At 39.6% G+C, this 21,540-nt stretch overlaps 3 protein-coding genes across 3 annotated transcripts; all 3 read right to left on the bottom strand.

Moving 5' to 3' along the window:
• Positions 1–3,950: 3,950 nt before the first annotated feature.
• On the bottom strand, positions 3,951–5,521 carry LOC308141693 (somatostatin receptor type 5-like; the record flags this gene model as incomplete). The annotated part of the gene is made up of 3 exons (XM_080511902.1): positions 3,951–4,025; positions 4,408–4,752; positions 4,850–5,521. The coding sequence occupies 3 exons, from the start codon at positions 5,519–5,521 to the stop codon at positions 3,951–3,953; spliced, it is 1,092 nt and encodes a 363-aa protein (XP_080368028.1).
• Positions 5,522–15,694: 10,173 nt separating this feature from the next.
• On the bottom strand, positions 15,695–16,576 carry LOC308141692 (myeloid-associated differentiation marker-like; the record flags this gene model as incomplete). Its single annotated transcript, XM_080511901.1, has 1 exon — positions 15,695–16,576. One exon carries the CDS (start codon positions 16,574–16,576, stop codon positions 15,695–15,697), a length of 882 nt encoding a protein of 293 aa, XP_080368027.1.
• Positions 16,577–18,620: 2,044 nt separating this feature from the next.
• LOC308141804 (myeloid-associated differentiation marker homolog) lies at positions 18,621–19,655 on the bottom strand (the record flags this gene model as incomplete). Its single annotated transcript, XM_080512029.1, has 2 exons — positions 18,621–19,211; positions 19,389–19,655. The coding sequence occupies 2 exons, from the start codon at positions 19,653–19,655 to the stop codon at positions 18,621–18,623; spliced, it is 858 nt and encodes a 285-aa protein (XP_080368155.1).
• Between the last annotated feature and the right edge of the window lie 1,885 nt (positions 19,656–21,540).

The following is a 21,540-nucleotide window of genomic DNA, read 5'->3' as shown; positions in this document are numbered from 1 at the left end:
CATCATCAAATATACTAGAAATATTTCATTAATCCCAGGGGGAAATTCTCAGTTCATCATCATTCTCATCATCTTGTCGGCATAAGTCTGCTGTCCTCCTGTGTCACATCATATTTATAACACTTTGACAGAGGAAATGTTTTTGTTTTTTCACTTTGTAATTGCATTATAATGGATGGCAATTTGCACCTTTTTTGAGGATTTTTTTTTTTCCCCAGAGCTGTTATCTCTTATGCATTATTTAAATGGACTGAGGCATCCTGCCTCTCCCCCCGGGGCAGAGTGAGGAAAAGACACTGTGGGGTGTAGAAGGGCACAGCTCTCAGCTTTAATCAACCACACAAGGCACTTTATACACATTATTCATCTTCCTCTTTCGGATCCCTTCCGTGCTCTCTCACTCTGCAACATACAAGAGGAAGAGTTAATTGATTTAAGCCTCTTTTAATATAAGGTTTAAGGTTTTTCTTTATAGACAATGTCACATCTCTTTAAGATGATATTTCAGTGCAACAAGTGATCTATGAATCTATGAACCTTCAAGTCATGGAGGCTGGAGTCTAAAGGTGAAGGCAGAGTCCCTCACAGCAAAAACAGAGAGATAGATGTTCACACACACAAACTCACACTCACCACTATGGGCAATTTTAGGGTTGTCTTGAATGTTCTGGGGGGTTTTTTTTTTGCACAGTGACTTTACAAGTTTTCAGATTCTGATACTTTGGAATCTCGAAGCAGAGCACACAGGCCTCCTCCTCTTCATCCTTCTACTCCAGTGACACACTATTGATCTCACAGTGTCTACAAACTAAAACCAGGTGTGGTCAGATTCCTGGTGTCTGATTCATCTTCTCCCACAGAGCACTAGAATATTGATGAGGAAATGTATCTCACACTTGCTTCTATCGCCCATTTGAAGGGAGGCCAAGTGATTTCTTGGGTTCAGCACTGAGCGCAGACCATGATGATGAGTTGGGGTTGTTTACTTACAGTTCTTAAGCTTTCAGAATGATTCAGAATTATACTATAAATTATTGGTACAATAAAAGGTCGTCCTGTCATAAAAGCAATAAACTGAATGTATGTATGATGGATATTGTAGCTGCACAGCCCGCCAGCACTTTGCTTCTCCTTGATAAAAACATATATTTTGTACATTTTTAAGCTTGAACATCAGATTTTATAGAGGAGCTGGGTCAAGGCTAGGTTCAAGGTCAAAAATAATGGGTGCCCCCTCCCCCTCTTTTCGTGATAGTGAGCATATTTGTCAGATCACATTAAAGTCGATGGAAGGAAAGTAGCCTGAAAGCAAACAGGTAACCTGACGCTGCAGAAGGGAGTGTGTTTTCACCACCACCACAAATCGCCACACGGTTTGTCAGTAAATATGCTCGCAATGAGGGCTGAGCAGGAACGTGCAGAAAGCTGGAGGATGTGTACTGAGGACAAGTGTGAAAGAAAGGAAGTAGCCGACAAACAAATACCAAAATCAAGACGATTCATGCTGCCGCGCAGACAGATTGTACAATTGCTCAATGACATTGAACTGTCTTGTTTTAATCATATTTACCGGCACATTAATCGTTCAGATTTTACACATCAGCATTTTCCTATTAGCCATCCAAATCTATTCCAGTGGTCCACTCTCCGGAGAATATTTGCTTCCTGTTGTTTTTTTCTGCTCGATATAAGATAAATTACAAAAGCTACATGATCAAAATCTGTTATTTGTTGACGGACAGCAACTCATTGATGAAATATCAAGTGAAGAACATCAGTCATGAAGTTTTAAGATATCTTAAAGTACAATCAATGAAACACTTCGCTAGTGCAGATTGAGGAAACCACAAACACATCCAATGACTCGACTGGCCTTCAATATTGAAAATTATGAATATCCGACACTTAAAAAAAACAAAAATGCTTCAAGTCTGAAACATCAATCTGTATTTATGTGGATCAATTACAGTGACAAGGTGAAATAGACACATTACAGCAATCCAACGATGTATTACAGGATTGATGCAGGGTCACCATGCATATGAGGCTTTAATATTAAATAATAGTCACAATAACATAATGAGTATATGTATAAAGAAGTAAAGGCAAATGTATCCCAAAGTCCAAAAGTCACAGTGTTGAGAGAGAGAGAGAGTGAGAGTGAGAGAGATAAACACCTTGTTACAATGACAAATCTGAATTTTCACATGGGCGATTTTTCTTTTAAAAACAAAACAAAAAGAATATACAAACAAGTCAAACTTTTCATAAAATATGTTCATGTGGTCTTGACTTAAAATGACTTGTCAAATGGATACATAACAGGTGATGATGTCCTCCTTTACCGTCCAAAGTGCTCAACACCAATTCCAGAAGTACGTGAAAGATGAAATAAAAACCACGGGACAACTTATCTGTGTCATTTCAGAACTTTTTCACAGCTTTGTAACATTGACGCTAAAATGTCACGAAAAGCCTTTTAGAAACCAGGCAGCCTATATTATATCCACAACCAGCAATACTATTTTAAACAGCACAAAACAGATATCACAATATGTTAATAAATACTGTACCTTGGAGAACAAACAATGACATGAAATAAGAAAACAATGGTTGGAGGTTCAAAAATATACCTGATTAAAAACTGCCCAGGGGGAATAAAGGCAGCATAAAGTCTATTTGTCAGAATTGATCAATTGCAGGCAACAAGGGCGTCCAGTGGTTTGATCCTGCTGGCTCACTGGAGGCTCGCTCTGTGATGTTTACGAGTTCTTCTCGTTCCTTCATTAGCTTCTTCTTGCTTGACCCATGATCCAAATACGTGCATGTCGGTTTTAACTGGTGACCGTGACATCTACATGCACATTTAAAGTCACCAATCCATCTCAAATGCATGTTTTTGGGCTGTTGGCGACAATCTGAGTAAAGTGGAGAAAACCCAAGGTAAGAACATATAAGCTCCTGAACCCTAACCCGAGCTCTTTTGACTCTTGATGTGCTTTAGTTTTTCCGCCTGATATCTCAGTTTTAACAGAAAGGAAATTTGATTCACATACAAGGTGCAATCGACACAGAGAAGAAAAAAAAATTCCTGAATTAATTCCATTGAATATATTTTAAATCTATTCCATCATCATACTTCTCCATTAAAGTCCCGGTGAATTGAACAGCAAATGCTCGATTGCAGGTAGACAATAAACTAAATCAGTTATTTCTTGCCCAATATGTTTCTCGGTGCTGTGAAATAAATGTTGCTCAATAAATATCAATATTAAAAAGAATCAGCACAAAATAAAACTAAAAACAAACAAGAAAACATGACCTTGTATTGTTCTGTGTTCAACAATAAAAATAAATTACAATGTAGGCCTAAGGCTGGAGTGTCAAACTCATTTTATTTCAAGGGAATGCTGCAGCCCAGTTTGATCTCGAATGGGCACAACAAACTATAAATACTAATAATTTCAACACTTTACTGGAGTTTTATAGGAAGAGCATGTTCGTACATTCTGCCAATTTTCCCATTTAATGCACTTTTCAACAAATCTGCCAAGAACAACCAATAATTCCAATGTTTTCTTTGTTATTTCTACTCTTTGAAAGGATGTACTTCTCACCAGATTAGACAATCCTGAGGCCCATGGATTACATGTTTGACACCCCTGGCCAAAGCATAAAGACAGCCATCTGAAAACTTACAACATTTCTACATTTCAGAATACAGTGTATAAATGAACAGCACTGTGGGTCTGGTAACTAGGATGGAGACACTAAAAAGGTGTGCAGCTCTGTGATGAATTCTCTGTATTATTATTTCCCCGATCTTCATCTCCGACATTGTTTCAGTCACAAAAGGTTTATCAGCGATTAAAGTCGATAAAAGCCCCGGGGGTTAAATATTTCAGGTTCTGTGCCGCAGCACACAGCAGGTCGACAGAAAAACTCAGACATCATTGACCATTCACAATTTTTTCTGAAGACACATGCTCGGTGGTGGTGTTATGAGTGACCTCCATCTGGACAAACTGTGGAAAAACAACATGGAAATAGATTATGCATGAAGGGCAACAACAAAAACTTTAACAACAAAGAAACATAGACACAAGCTGTTTCTCCTTCCGAATGATGGAAAACACAATACTGTTATTGTTGAGAGTTACAATGATTTGAAATTGGTTCTCAAAATGACTTCCCATTTCTGAGAGTACACAACAACAAAAAAGCATATCAGGGGAACCATTTAGCACTCTGCAGTGGAGTTGCTGATTGCACAGCTTTATTGGAAAAAGAAACTATTCTAATAAATGAAAGGCATCCAAAAGTATTCAACTATACCAAATTGACACGCATGGGAAAACTGCTATAAAAATCCAATAAAAAAAAAGAAAAAAGGAATATGTATATTACCTTGGCAGGATCCTGTCTCCCCCCAGTCGGGTCTGCAGTGCGAACGCCCTTTGATTTGTGGAAACAGAGCGCCTTCTGGAAGCTTTGTCTGAAGTTATCGGAGAGGAAGCCGTAAAGAATGGGGTTGGCGCAGGAGTTGACGTAGGTTAGGATGACCAGGGAAAAGAAGAGCGCAGCATTCGTTTTGTTCTCGGGGATGATGTAGACCAGGTTGACGATGTTGGCCGTGAAGAAGGGCAGCCAACAGAAGACAAACACCAACACAATGATCACCACCATGCGTGTCACCTTACGCTCCGATCTACGCCGCTTGGTCACGCCTGCACGCACACCTGCCGACCTCACCTGGAAGTAAAACGACCGAGTAAGAAAGGCTATAATAACACATAAAGGCAAGATCCCAGTAAGTTTAACGAGACGTCAAATGAATTTGCCTTCTTACCTTAATCACAATGAGGAGATAACAGAGGGAAATGACCACCAGGGGACCAAAAAAACCAAGGATAGACGTGCAGAGGATGAAGACTGCGGACCACAGACCTTGAGGCCTGGGCCAGCTTATGTTGCAGGTGTTGAAACCTTCTTGTACACGTGAGTAGATCGTAAGTGGCAGCACGATCAGAAAGGACACAACCCACACCATGGCGCTTAAAATCTTGGCCCTCTGCGGCTTCCGCCACTTGGCACTGCGGATGGGATAAACCACGGCGAGGAAGCGGTCGATGCTCATGAGGGTCAGGCAAAAGTTGGAGGCGAACTGGCTCATGCCATCAACGGTCATGCACAACTTACAGAAGAAATCCCCATATGGCCAGTAAGAAAGAGTACTGTTGGTCCCCAGGAAGGGGATTCCCAGGATGTAGAGTTCATCTGCCACCGCTAAATTGAGGATGTACAAGTTAGTGACTGTCTTCGTCTTGGCGTAGCGAACTACCACATAGATGGCCAATGTGTTGCCCAGAAAACCCACAATAAAGACGATGGTGTAGATGACTGCCGTGGGCTCGCTGAAGAGCAACGGTGTGGATGATTCAGAGACATTGGTAGCTGTCGTCGGGTAGAACTGAGGTGAAGCCCTGCTGTTGTTCTCAAATATCCAATTGCTTGTATCCATGTTTGAAGAGGGGATACTGGTGTTCCTATGGAGTATTGTAGGAAACTTTTCTGAAAAGAAGAGACAGAAATTCACACTTAGTACACGAGACACTGAAAACTATATATTAGCATTCAAATAGAATACATTTTTGCACCAAATAGTTCATATTACGTCCACCTTTTCACACATTGCACAGTCAACACCCCAACACTGCTCTCTGGGCAAAGTGCCAAAATGTACCAAGTGAAGAGGGAAACTGAACTGTCCAGGCAAGAAGCCAACATGATTCCATTTCTCTTAATGGAAAATTGCACTTTAGCTGAGGATGGCACTGCTTGAGGCAGTTTCAGGTATTGTTTCTGCCAATGGACTAAATGTCCACAATGAAGGGGAAGAGAGGAAAGACAATCAAGTGGCAAGAAGCCCAGAGTCAAAATCACTACTTTGACAATGGCTACTTCAGGATAACATTAAGACAGATGAAGAGATTGTACAGGAGGAGAAATTAATGCAAAGGCACACTGAATCAGTGCAACGATTAACAGGGTGCTCACCGCATGATTTCAGCTTGAGACTGCAGCAAACTTTGGTTAAAAATGTAAAAATATTTATGTCAAAATGGCTTGGGTTCAGTCAGATTATACTTTTCATACTTTTCGGTGCAGCATTCAATGAAGTAACCCAGCAGGCAGCATTCACTGTGGCTTTGGGTTTACTGACAGACCTTGTAGGAGAGACGAGACATTTTCTCTTCATCCCATAACGAAGGTATTAGGATGAAATAATCTGAATTGACACAAAAGTAGTAAAATGGCATTTTGATCCCAATTTAATGATGTTAAATACATATGAATGTGAAACACAAAGGTGAAAGTGCACTTCATATACTCACATGCTATCAATAAATTCTACCACTGGGTACATGCACACTTTAATAAAGAACTCTTTATCTTCCCCATACTTACATACAATTTGATCTACTTTGCTACATTTTAAATATCAAGTCGTTTCTGAGTATGGTCACAATTTGAAATATTATCCAAACCTTTTTGGTTTGCATTGCACTCATTATTCAACCCAAAATTCTTTTTATTTAGTTTGGAAAACTACCAATTTTGTTTAAGAAATGTGCTTAGGATATATAGAAGTAAATGTAATTGATTTCCTGCAATGGACAATACAATAAAATATGGTCAAAAATATCTAACAATCAAAACTTTGTTATTTTAGTTGAGCTTAAAATGTTCACGTAAAAATGAAAAAGCCAAAAAGCCTTTTTTTTCTCTGCAGAGACAGATACCTCACTCGATGCTTCACAGGTCACCTAAGATTAAAAGATCAATCTCCAAACTGCCATTTGTCAGACATTGCAACCTGCGGCTGTGAAAAGGTGTTGCACAAATAAATACTTTGACGTAGAGATCCATTGAAGCGTGCTCCAAAAACACGGGAGTGACGCGCGTCCCGCAGCTTCATGTTGGGAAAACAAATAGTCGAAACCCATGTCCCCTTCAGACTGCACGAGGCTTGACATTTCCCTCCATTACTCTATAACGTATAATCTCTAATGTTTTTGTTGTTGATTTATTATTATTATTATTATTAATTTAAGTTTTCCCGAGCAATTTAATGAGGATTAAGAAATGCAAAAAAACAACAAACAAAAAACATCTTAGAGGCAGTGCGCAAATCCCCAGTAAGAATACAAGCAACACAAATGGTGTTTATACTTTATATCTTCTTTAAAGTCAGGGGAAATATGTGAGATTTTAGTTCTTTGGATGATGTGATCCTACCTGTGCGCCTCTTCACTATCCAGCGAGGAGACGATGCGCGTCTCCGGGACTGTTCACCAAATGTCCACTTTCCCTGCTCCTATCTCCAGTTGCCTTAAATGAAACCCGCCTATCGCTCCACTTCTCATGTTGAGGCATTCTCCCGGTGCCAGTGTGGCAAAATCTGCAAACTCCGATGCTCTGGAACCGACGCCATGGTTCAATTCACGCAGTTTTATACGCATGAAGTTGCGCAAAAGGAAAAAAATGCATCAGTGGGTCATGCTGCGCGCGGACGCACCGTATTATATACGAGCGAGATGTTACTCCGCCTTTTCGATGTGAAACACCTACCAGCTGAGCTCAACCACCAGCCAAGACCAATAGTTGGTGTGGAAGCATCCACAGCGATTTTTTTTTCCCTTTTCCTTTTTCTAGTGCGATGTCCATTCTGCAGCAGCCTCAGTCACTCAGATGGAGAGTACAGCGATGGAGATATGTCAGTTCAAACATGGGGGGGAATACATTACATTGATTCGAGCATCCAAGGCGAGTAATGCGCCAGAAATGTAAAAAAGGAGGATGAAACCGAACTATGAAGGAGATATTTGATGTTAACTCTGTGGGAAAACTACCTACTTTAAATCCATTACTTCCATGTTGTTGTCATCCAGATTAGTGTATACCGTTCATAGCAGGCCACAGTGCATTCACATAAAACAATGCACATTCATGTTGGCCCCGTGTCATCATCTTCATATCTGTTTTTTCAAAGAAGTTGGTGACACCTGAGAGTCACTCCGGTTCGAACCGGACTAAATGGGGCAGGTTTATGAGGCCAGTGAGTATACAGGTAAACACTGTCACACAGCTGTGCATGGAGGCTTGCCCTGAGGGGACAGGTCGCTGTAGCAGTGCTCAGCATGCCAGGTTAGACTGACATGGCTCATTTGCACTGGGTTTTTGTTTTTTTTCACTTGTGTGGGCAGATTTACCTGCTTCTGAAAAATTGTACAAACAAAACATGTGCTTAAGAAAACGAAAACAGTCTGTGATGAATGTTGGCATCACAAAATGTTATAGGTCTGAGGAGGTCAAAAATATGAAATGTAAAGCAGATTGAGTTTCTGATTCATACCAAACTTGGGATTTATGTGAGGCCTGTACTACGCACTCACATACAGCAGAGTTTTTTTTAAATGTGTAGCCAGGGATGCATCAAAGGGATGATTTCTTTTCCTTTTCACTTTCGAGAAGAAACTGTGAAAACATAGTAAGTGGAAGGCCAAACTCTGAACTCCACGGTTCCATGGAGAATTTGCAAATCTCCCAAATTTTACAAATCCAATTTGAGGCTGGCTCAGCTAAACTTGCTTTATTGAAATGGCTTGCAGCAGATATTTAACGATGAATTAAAGAAATAAATCCTTCATCCATGTTTCTCAACTGCTTTACCCAGCTTAAGGTCATGGAATGCTAGAGTCATCTGCCTATAGGTGATGGCAGCGTACAGTCTTTCCAGGCATTACAGGGGTAACACATAGTCACACACAGCAATATCAATTTGAAACCACCGATGAGCTCTCACATTTTCTGGGATTCAAACCTGGAACATCTTCTCTGTGAGGCAGGAGTGCTGACCACTATACTGACCACTCCCACTATTTCTTATAGGGCAGTGACTATTGTTGGAATTCAAGTGGTGTGACAAATATAGCATTCATTTATAGTTTGGTTTAAATGCAGAAACAAAAGAACACTTTGAATCTATTTAGACTCCATGCATTTTCTTTATCTTCCATTACTTTCTATTTGCTCCATGTCTTGCTCATAACTGACCGCAGCTTTATGCAGCTAATTTGGATATTCTGGCTGGTCGGTATCAAGCTTCCTCCCCACGGATGGCGAGATCGTATCAGGGTGATGTCAGTCACTGACTCTGGACGGCTGATGACATAAAATGGGCAGAAATCAATTTAAGAACTCTCTCAAAGGTAAATGAAGCACATCATCTGTGCTTGCAGCCCACAGGATCACTCAGCCCAGCTGGATCAATATTCTACCGTTGATTATAAGGACAAAGACATATGTGGAAAAAGGGTAGAAGGAAGAGACTGAAGAAGAAAGACACAATGCTGTGATTTTGGTTGGCAGAGACATAGTTTACATCAGCCCTGAAAATGACTGAAAGGAGACTTCCAACTAATTGACATAACTCCAGCTGATGTGAGTGAGTCTGCTATCAGACTGATGCACAAAGCTACTTAACTACACAAACATGCTGTATGAAATCCTTTCATGGTTTTCCATCAGCTTGTGCTCAGATGTTATTCCAACAGCACATGATATTTTGATAAACTCTTTTGTTCGTCCATACAGACTCCAGATGGGACTGTTGACTTTAGCGGGCTGAAACAGCTGGGCCCATTGTGTCATCACACAATGCCTCAAAAATGACATAATTAAAATTCTTTATTATGCAAAAGAGACTCTGATTGTGTTGGATGTATCTTTTCTTTTTTTTTGGAGGACTCTGTGTCCTGAGCAACAGGAGCAGGAGCAACAGTCTGAGCAACACGGTCTGTCACCACCAGCAGAAGCGTTGGTAGTTCATTGGAAATATGATAGGAAGAATGGCAGACTACATTTAGAATATCCATTTTAAGCTATTCAGTGAGTTTGTAGTCAAATTCACCAGCAAAACATTTTTAATAGAGTAAAAATGGAATTAAGTTGTCATCGCAGATTGAAAAAATAGCTTAGGATGATCTTATCTGAGTAGAACAGCATATGAAGTTAACACCTGTAATGAGCAAATCATTGTATGCTATTTCCTCCGCATTTGATTCAGCTCAGGGGCCCGCAGTGATGACCGATAGGTTTTGGGAATTGAACCAACAACACTCAAACCCCAAGTTTGCTTCTCTAACCTCTAGGGTACCACTGCTCAGTATATATTGTATAATGTCAAACACAACAGTCATTTCATGCCTCTTTTACAGAAGAAGAAAACCGGGAGAACCAGGCTCAGATGTTTTCCGTTGTTTGGGCTGAGGTTAGAGATAGAAAGAGAGAAAAAGATAGAGACAGGCAGCAAATAGCAACAGATTGCTATAAAACCACTTGCTGCAGACATAATGGGAACATGAGGAGGCTAATGGAACAAACTCGCAGCTGCACTGTCGGAGAGAGAGCGAGAGAGAGAGAGAGAGGGAGAGAGAGGTAATTGTGTATTATTCTTTTGTGGAGGCTGAGAAGGATGAGACAGACAGAGGAGTTGAATCGGCTTTCTTTATCTCCAACAGCATGACAGGTCACCTGTCACAACTTCACCTTTTAACAGGACGTCACTGACACACCCACTCCATGGTGTTTTAGAGAGAACCTCCCACTGTGTGCACGCCACACTTTATTTGATATTCCACAGGCATCGTGAAAAATCTGTGCTCATTTTCGTTTTTCAATGTGACAATAAACCATTCTACAAAAAGCCTTCTTACTTTTCCCAAAGAGCAAATCCAGACGAGTGAAATAGGAACTGCTGAATGGATGTATTACATTACAAAGATAAAAACCATTCCAACAAGCTTAATTACAGCTTGTCAGGAACCTACTTTCAAAGCTAAAGGGTGAATGAAACAAGGCGTTTATCGAAAAGAAGGGCATTTTATTAAGCACTTTGTTTCTTGGTGAAGAGACTTTGTCAGCCTGCATTTAATCCTGAAAAAAAATTAAGCACTAAAAGCATAAATTAAAGCAGCTTAAGAAAAAATCTGCAGACTTGTGTATGTGAAGAAGAATGTAAAGGCCTTTGAGCAGGCAGCTATTTTTTTTCCAGGGATGACAGCTGAAGTGTCTCAACCTGAGACACGTAATCAAAACCAAGTGATACTCTTCGGATGCCTCAGTACACCTGGATATTGTTCCTGACCTTTATGATCAGAGAGTGCTCATCTTCTGATGTAGAGCAGGTTAATTTGCAACGTAGATAGATAGGAACGAGGAATTCGTCTCAAGGAATGTCTCTAGGCTTTTATCATTTCATATCGGTTTTGTTTATCTGAAGGGCATTCACAGTAATCAATCCAAAAGGGCACCTTCCAGATGTGGCTGATTAGAAGATTCATATTTGCCACAAGGAAAAGAGAACCCACATCTAGAAGACAGTGGTTGGTTCAGTCTCACAGCTTATATGCATTCTACATAATTATGAGCTGCGCTCATCGCTACCAGGTTTAGAATTTCTACTTCGAGGGGTCCGACTACGATTGGATCAAAGGTATTTTTATTTGGTGCAGTTGTTGAACATTTGTTCCGAAAGAATCCGTGTATTTTTGGAAGAATTATGTCTTTGAAAGACAGTGTCTATGTGTCATAGCTGGGCATTAATGTATTTCCTGTGCAGGCTTTTCTCTTTCTTAAAGCCGAACCCACCTTCTCTTTCTCAGCTTTTTTTTGCTCATTAAGATCATATGTGTGAATTGTGTGAGTGAATGAATAAATGTGATGGATTGTGTAAAGCATGTTGAGGCTGCTGAAGTGGTAAAATGCCCTATGGATGAAGTTTAGTCTCCGTTTTATGGTCAATTCTGCTGTATATATGAGACACTCATTTCATCACGGTTGACATGCTATGGTTTAGACATTCAACTAAATTAAATATATTTTTTTTCTATGTTTTCTTTTATAAAAGAAAACATAGAAAAAAAATGTATCACTTGAAATAGAATAAAAATAAGAAATTAGAGAATATAGGCAAGAAAAAGAATGCAACAAGAATTTAAATATAGACGTTATAAAACTGAAATGTGTACACCTGTTTTTTGTTGTTGTATTTTTTTGCAGTCTTCCAGATAATTTTATTTCCACATGAAACCAGAATCACCTATAATCAATACTTAAATACTTATTGTCAATTGAATTATGGGAATAATTAAATCTCTGCATGTTGATTCATGAAGCTTCATTTGCAGCTATTTGGTCTTTTTACATTAAATCGGTATCTCTAACTCGTACACATTGTTATATGATTGCAAATTGACATTGTGGTATGGAGGAGGAAGGTTTGTGGTCCTGATCATGCTCATCGCTTCCCCTCCCTGGTCTACATGTTCCCGCCATGTTGGACTGGGTGTCTTTCCTCCTCTTGAGAGTCGTGCCGACTAATTTGTGATGACTCATTTTCACGACATCCTCCTCCTCCAGCCCCACCAGGGGTTGAGCCTCACTGATTGCAACGCAGCTGAGTCAAAGGCCGCTAATCAGAGGAGAAGATAATGCCCACAAAAAGGACAGAATTAGTGAGTGTGGGTGACTCACATGCTGCCAGGATTATCGCCACAGTTATCTGTTAGGCTCACTTCAGTGGATCACAGCTTGAGGCCAACGATCGATCGAGAACGATAAAGGTAACGAAAGACTTTGCACCAGTTTGAAAGTGAACACACACTGAAATACCTTTAAAAACAAGCAGAAATCTCATTAATGTAAAGCAGTGTTCTGTGTTCATTGCTGATAATCAACAGGTCTAGTAAGCTTACTTTTGAAAGATCTGAATATAAATAATTGAGGAATATGCTGCACTTATCTATTTATTTCAGTTATGCCGGATCTGGATATAGAGCCAGTTACAAGCTCGTTATCTCATAGCACTTTGCATTCACTGTTATTCTAACAAAAGGAAAAAATGTAACTCACAATATTTGGGATTTAAAGTGATCCTGGAGATTATTTAATTACAGTAAACCCCTAGTTAATTTTAACATTCGGTTGTAATTGAACAATTTGTCAAACCACTACACCATTGAGTCACTGAACTTATTCATGAATGATCCAAATCATAAAGACAATTTTAGTCAAATGATCCTTTATTGAACTAGTGAAGGTTTACATTGACAGAAACAAACATGCCCACAATGATGTGTAAATAATAATGAGTATTTGGATTAATTGAGTATTTTATTTTTCTAATAAATGCTAAATTAGACATATTTGTGTTTTCTGTTGGGGATTCTCATAAAATACTGATATATTTCCTGACAAAGTGTTTCATTTCACCACTACATTTTACTCTAATTGTAGTTAATCATTAGCAAGCATGATGGGCTTGAATGTTAATGGATAATAGAACGATCAGCATCCATTACTATGTTCCACTGCCACCATTTTCCACCTGTACAAAGTCCAAATGAAATTTCAAAACGTCTACATGTTGTTGCAGTAATTTTGCACGATCAATTGCTCAGACAGTGGATATAAGCCCTCAGTAGTAGTAGTGTGTCACATGAAAATCCATGTTCACCTTTTCTGCTGCATGTGACACCGTATACAGCACAATCAATTCTCCTGATTTACAGATGACAATGTGAAATATATAAGCTTTTTTATTTTTTTTTTATTTTTGCAGAGTCTGTCATGTCTGACATACATCTCAGAGTCCACTGACTCGGATGTAATCTGTGTCTGACAGGAAGACACGAGAAGAAAAGCAAACTCTGCACGCTTTGGTTGCTCCATTTGATTGTCACTCACTCACACAGATTACTCTGCAAAGGTGAACAATGGCGGCAAAATTACCCCAGAGATCCCAGTGACGTCTTTCGAAGGTCCCAACTGGCAAAAAAAGAAAAAAGTTAATTAAAGTTATACTTTCTAGCTTTTTACGATTGTCCTCGTCCCTCGCATGACCCGAGGAAGAAAGGGTGACGAAGGAGAGGAAAGAAAGAAAACACCATGCACCAAATCCAATTGTCTGTGTTGCTGATGGTTGCTGATGATCCTTTCCACTTTTCCCACACTGCCCTCAGAAGGCTGACATTTCTTACTGTCTTTCTTATCAATTCTCATCTCTTTCATTTCTTTGTTATTTTTTTCCCCATCACATCTCTGCCTTTTCTTAACAGATAATGTTAGAAATGTATTTTACTATCTACAGTACAATACTTCTTCCGAAATAGTCTTATTCCATCAGATGTGGCCTGAATACGAAGAGACTTGTATCAAAATATTACAGACAGTCGCTGCTTTGCTTGGATAAGTTTAAGCATAGGAAGTGGGGGAATCTTTATTCCACTAGTGTATGAAGAAAACAAAACCGAGTGCATCCCAAAAGAATGTTGACTCTTTAATTGAATCTGTGCAATAGTGAGTGTGGGGGGGGGGGGGGGTGTAAATATATTGTTTAGGCTCTCCAACATGTTTAGTTTTCACTACTGGGAGTAGAACTGAGCTCATCATTGCATGTGAGCCCTGCACACTCTCCAGTCAAAGGCACAGGTAAACATGTTGTTTAAAGCTTTCCTCTATGCACTCATCCTCAGCTAGAAACATTCTATGTATGACTTACTCTTTAGAGATTCTTCATGAGAACAGCTACTATTTTGCTGCAACTGTTGCATTAACAAAGTGATTCATAGTCATTAAGATTCAAACTCTTATGAACATGCAGTGGAAATGGATGACTGGTGAGTTGAAGCCCCAGCAGTCTGTTAACCTCCTTAACCACAGTAATATGTGGTTTTGCTTCTTAAGCATTTCATTTTATTCACTGCTGCTCATTCCATATGGCTTCAACTTTCAGCTGACAAAGTATAAAGCCTGGGAGGTTCAAAGTCCACTACAGGGAAAACACAGAGACGGAAAGAGACCATCATACAAACGCACTCTCCCACTGCTATAACCACTTCAGTCACTGATTCACCTGAAATGCATCTGTTTATTATGTTGAGGAAAGAAGCAGTGTTGTAAACTCACACAGCCACGAGGACGAAGACACAGACATCACGTGCAAATCCTCAGAACCAGAATCAAACCTTCTTCTTTATCTGTGAGATGACAGTGCTAACACTCTACCTTTCCCAGGTTCGATGTCAAAGTTTAAAATGTTTTATTACAAGATGGAAGAGTAAAAACAGGACTGCAGAAAATTGAAATGAGTTTCACTTTAGTTTATCTGTACATGTGTTATTGTTGAAGATAATCAGTGTTTTACCACAAATGTTAAAATATTGAATGTTGTCAGGCATCCCAAGGCAACTATTGCTACTTAGACAACAATTTGTTCAGTGATTCATTCCTCATAGATCAATTTGATTATGACCCAGAGCAATCAAATGAAGTATGATGTCAATATTATATACTTGAGGTTTCAAAGTTCTGTCTGGCTATTGTATAATTCTCCAACAGCCACTTTAATCATTAACAAACTCACTTTCTGTCTGGCAACTTACAGTGCTCTGATTTTTGATCAATTGTGTGGACATATTTCCTACAATAATTGTATTCGGAATCAGAATATATTGTTTATCTAAAATATAAACAAAAAAATAATCTTTCTTACAAACAGTACAAACATTGTGAGCACAGTATGAAACGGTCATTTTAGTTCAAAGTGATTCAGATCCACAATAAAATGTTTTCAGTTTATGGGTTCAGGAGCGGCTGCTCCTTGAGTATTCTGAATGGACACAAGATAAATAGAGTAGCCCGAGTCCACCGTGTAGACGAGGAAGTTGAATATTGTCATGATGGTGACCATCACCAGTTTGTCCCACCAACAAACACGTTCACAGTCAACTGGTCTTTTCGTGTTGTAGAAGCTATACAGTGGCCACATGACCATGGCTGTTGCATACATCACTGCAGCTAAAATGTTATAGACAATGACTGGTATCTCAAAGGGGAACGGAAGGCGAGTGGTCAGTTGTCCGAGCGTCAGTAGGATTATGAGGAGGGCAAAGATGAAGCACAAGGAGTACACAGCCACGCACCACTGCAGTTCGGGAGATCTTGAGTAGCGGCTGGAATCCAGGGATATAAATATGAGGCATGCCAGGAAGGTCTCCAACATCTTCATTATGCCTGGCAGCGTGGAGAGAAACCCTATGATCTCCCCTCGGGGACGGAGGCGCGTGAAGACCACTTCTCCGACATATATGGCCAAACACACCCAGGAAACCACGGAGGCGCCGATTTGCCGGTGGCAGGTCGAGCAGGTGAAGAAGGTGGGGTACATGATGGAGGTAGACAGGCAGAGGAGGCACGCCAATATGGCAAAACCGGCGGTGAAATCATCCCAGGCGAATGGCAGCTTCTGGCTGACTGTGGTGAACTCCAGGATGAGAATGAGAAGCGTGAAGAAGAAGCAGAAGCACCAGGTGAACATGCACCACGCCCAGTAGGGGGACCAATTGTATCCCACTGTTGCCACCAGGACAAAGCAAAGACATGTCGTGATGGTCGCCATAACTCGCATGATGCCCACAGGCTGGGTGAGCGCTCGCAAATCCACACTGACCATGGCTGAGCAGGATGAGTCACTTCGATCTTATTAAAAAGTGCACAGCTTTGTTTCCAAGTCCTTCTGCCGTATTCAGTGTATCGTTCCATGAAGCAAGGGCTTGACCCACACCCTGTCGAAGAAATCCATGTGGGGGAAAAGCCCCAAAGCGGAGTGCTCTTTCAAATTGAAACTTAGGTGTGGTGGTGTATACTCAAGCTCAACATCCTGGGCTTATCTGTGCTATTTATGGCCTCTGATTCAAGCTCTGATTGGACACATGTTAAACTTTATCATCTCGCAGTGTAATGACACTGGACTCTGGTCCTCGCCGCGTGATCAGGTGTTGTCGTATAAGGGAGGAAATTGCTCTCATTCTGACCGAGTGTTCAGTTGGCTTCTTTTTCCTGGCTTTAGAAAAAGAGGCTTGAGAATCTTTCATGGAAGGAAATGGAGCAAAGTCAGTTCAATTATTATTATTATTTTTAATCCCATACAATGTCTCCTTACGGTCTTTTTTCATTTATCTTAAACTTTTGCAAGCTCTTAATATTTCTCTTATGTTTGCAGAGTTATTATTAACTCTTGTTCCCTATCATTATGACCTTGTGAAAGATAATCCTTTCATGACACATCTGAGATTGTGCAACAGCCAAGTATGGCCAGGGTTATTACTTACAAGATAAGCAAACCAGGTGTAAATATTGATGACATAGTACCGGTACTTAAAAAAGGCCAACAAATGTATAGCTAAACTCCCACCTTTGTCCTGTTGGTTTTCCAAACATAGCTATGTATAGAATGATAGAGGACTAAGTACATTTCATGAGATCAAACTCTGTTAATAAAGTAATCTGGATGGATATTTTATTAAAAGTGAAATGTTTTGATTTCCAGTGTGTACATTACTGCACTGTTTGAGATAATTATGTAAGGTGAATATTCTCTTTTTCTTTTTGTGAAAAATATTTATTACATTGTTGCTTTATTGACTCACAAATTGTGGATTTTTGCTGCGTGAGCACAAGAGTAACTTTAAGTTACAGCAAAAAACAGCTCAGTGTGACATTTTGGCTTCTTGACATTTTCCCAGCTATGATGAAATGAAAACTAGTAGTCTGTAGGTAAGCTGTCAGATGATATCAAGATATTGTATTTCTGAGTTTAAAAATGTACTAAAATCACAGGACAACAACAGGTTAAAACGTCTTTATGTGTTTAGAGCAATGCATTTTGGTTGACACTGCCACAATGAGTCCATATTTTTTAAATTCTGCATTAAGTATTTTTTTTTAATGCACTTAAAAGTAGAATAAAAGCCGAAATAACTTTTCTATAAAAGACTTTTCGTGACTGACAGTGGAAGGACTTTAATTTTTTGCATATCTTCCATCGTCATAGTTTCTGAAGCTTGTGGGCTGTCAAAATTCTTATAAATAATTTCTTTGAGAGATCACAAAAAGGGACATTTACAGCCATAATTTCTTGACATGTTACACATCTCAAACCCTGAGCTTCTACTTTCAATAACGGCAAGGACCCAGCAGCCACACCCTGTTTCACTATTCGTTTAGTTTCTCCCCGATATGGACTTTAGTTAAAGGTATACAATGACCCCTCTCTTTCTATGAGCAACATTTAATCTAGAAAAAAGGGCGTGGAGCTGTGAAGTCATTGCATGTAGCCGCCTTGTGGCTCACAGTATGCACACTTTGACACACCTTTGCAAACATCAAATGGGCACCTCTTTTAATCATTAAGCTGATTTAACATCCATTCTTTCAGGACGAACAACATTCCACAACCAAAAACTTGTAATAGCAATAGAAATGTATAGAGACACAAACCTATGTTGTCTTTATTACGTTTCTTGACATTTTACATGATCGCATCAGTAACAATGTACACTTAATAAATGCGGCACAGACTGCAACTCAACTGTGGTTATGTTTGTAAAAAAAAAAAAAACTTAATAAGAAGGAAGGCTGGGCTAATTTGTCACATGACATGTTTTAAGATGCAAAAAAACTGATACATCACAGGAAACATTTTTCTTTTTTGCATTTTATGTTCTGCTGACAAAGAACACCAGCCTGAATGAGTAAACTGTATCTACAATATAGGCAACAAGGTTGATAAAGGTCAGTATAGTGATAACAACATGCATGTCCCATAGACAAATTATGTTAAATGACGAGCAGATGCTTGGTCTGGGATTGTCCTTGAAGCTGTAAAATGGCCAGATGACCATGGCTGTGATATACATCAACACTGCCAGGACATTGCAGACCGTAAGGACTTTGTCAAACGGTGCGGGGAAAAGAGACAGCAGGCGACAGATGGTAAAGATGATGACAAGGATTGCGAAAATGAAGCAAATAGAGTAGACAGCAATACACCACTGAAGTCCTGCATAAAACTTATATGAGGGGCCCAAACAGACGAAAATGATACAGGCCACAAAAGCCTCCAGGACCTTGAGCAGACCCGGCACCGTGGAAAGAAATCCACTTATCTCACCAGGTCTGGCCCGAGTTAACCCAACCTCAACAGCATACAGGATGAAGGCAATCCAGGATGTGACAGAGGCACCGATCTGTCTGCTGCATGTAGGGCAGGTGAAAAATCTGGGATAGATGATGGATGTTGTCAGCAACTGCAGGAAGGAAAATACCAAAAATGAGATTGAGTCAATGTCGTTCTCAGATAAAGAGAACACAGGTTTTTAAAACTCAGATTAGTAATTGCTGTTCCTAAAACCTAATCCAGCCAATTCTGTACAAGTTTATACACTTTTTTAAATACACATAGGAATGATTAAAATTGTACACACCATCAGAGTAGCCAACATGGCAAAAGCTGTTGTGAAATCACTCCAAGAGATCGGCAACTTTGCACTGACACTGATGAACTCCAGCAGGACTATGAGGATGGTGACACAGAAGCAGAAGCACCAGCAGAACATGCACCACGTCCAGAAGGAGCCACCTATATGGCCCACCGACGCCACCAGGCTGAAGGAGATGCAGGTGAAGATGATCTGGAGAAGACGGACGATGCCCACCGGCGCAGTCAGGGTCGTGAGGTCCAGCGTAACCATGGTGAATGCAATTCTGTGGTCAGTTTACAGCAGGTTGGTTTCCTCGATTTCTTCTTGTTCCGTGCAGCCTCCTCACTGCGATGCTGCCTCAGCTGTTGCTTCTGGTGGTCTTGCCTCATGTGCTGGACAGAGGAAATGACTTGAGTGTGGCTCTTGGTGCCACTCCCTCGCTGATGCCCTACCCAGTCCCAGCCAAACTGTGTAAGTGCATGAAAACATTACACCGAGTGTTTGTTCCCTGTTATCACTTCCCTCACATTCAGTTGTGAAGGAAGCTTGGGCAATGATTAAATGATCATTATAACAGGATTTAGCAAATGGGAACAGGAACTATGCCCCCACATACTTTTCAAACGACCCCTAATTTGTTCCAGGCATGTCAAAATCTATCTATCTATCCATCTGTCTGCCTGTCTGTGCTCTTCTAAGTGCTGTCAATCGATTAAAAAGATTAACTAATTAATTACAATTAAAAAAATGTATTGCTCTGTACTTAATTGCATTTAATCACATTTTTTTTTCTACTTAAGACTGAAGCTTGGAATGTATATATTCATGGAAAACCATAGAATGAATGTAGATTCAACACGCCAAGACTAAATTCACAGACTATTTTTAAAATGTCCTTTTAGCTTTGGGTGAATGCAATTTCTCTCCAAGTTTAGCTGAAATAAATAAATACATAAGTAAAGAAATGAGCATCTTTCTTATATCAACCCATTCGTATGTCTGGGTTTTGTTAAGAGTCCAGGTTTGTCACTTTGAGAAACAAAAGTTTTAGCTTATTACATGAACAAATTTGCAATAATAAATGTAATGTGAGGGTGATGTGTTTGTAGTCGGCTCACTCTTAAAAGGCATACACAGAACGACGGAGACAAATTTTGTCTGGAGCAGTCTTTTTGCTTGAATTCACACTTTCTCTATCATTTCACAACCACACATCCTGATTATGTCCACCTGTCATCAATCACATGTCTCCACTGTCCAATGAGCATTTAGGAGAGGTTTTCACTGAGATAAAACTTCAGATGAATTCAACTTATTTAATTAACCATTTTAGCAAGTACATAATTATAAATATTAGAACACAAATTTGGAAGTAATTGTAGAAATATTGTAAATGGATTTTAACAAATTACTCTGAATGCATTGATTTGTAAAACTTACAATATATACACAGAGAGAGGGGGCGAGAGAGAAGCCCCAAGAAGTAAACAAGGAGAGAGAGAGAGAGAGAGAGAGAGAGTGAGAGAGAGAGAGACTGTTATTGCAATACAGAGTATTGATCATTCTCTTGTCACCATCTTATCTATTTGACCTACTCTAGTCTGGTTGTCTTGACAGTCAATTCATGATTAATCAATTTGTATTGATCTTCTGATTCAATATTTGTCAGAGCAAAGAATAATAAGAGAAAGATACACAGGACCAAAGTCACTGCGATTGAACCGTCACTGGAAACCTACTAATATTTGTGTAAATCTCAAATGTTAACCTTTTTGAAGAAAATATTTCACATTTTTGTGTCTGTATCTTTTTGTAAATGACAAAAACACCAATCCGTAAATAACATGACTGGACTCTGAAAACCATCATTATGTTTTTGAAACAGAAAGAACTTTTGGGAGTAAAATATACAGGTATTTTTGTTCAAATGTAAACGTTAATGGTAATCAGAGGTACAAATATTGGAAATATCTACTCAAACATAGCAATAAAGGATTATAATACTGAGTGACCCTTGTGAAACTTTACTGCCCATGCTGTAAACCGTGCATTTCTTGTTATTGTTGCTGCGGTAGAAGCCCCATCATTTTTTAGCAAACACATTTTAAATTCAGTAGCTTAAAATACTTCCAAGATATTGACAAAAAGGTCAAAT

Source organism: Blennius ocellaris (assembly GCF_963422515.1).
Source record: "Blennius ocellaris genome assembly, chromosome: 16".
NCBI classification, from domain to species: Eukaryota; Metazoa; Chordata; class Actinopteri; order Blenniiformes; family Blenniidae; genus Blennius; species Blennius ocellaris.
This window is presented reverse-complemented; position numbering and strand designations above follow the sequence as displayed.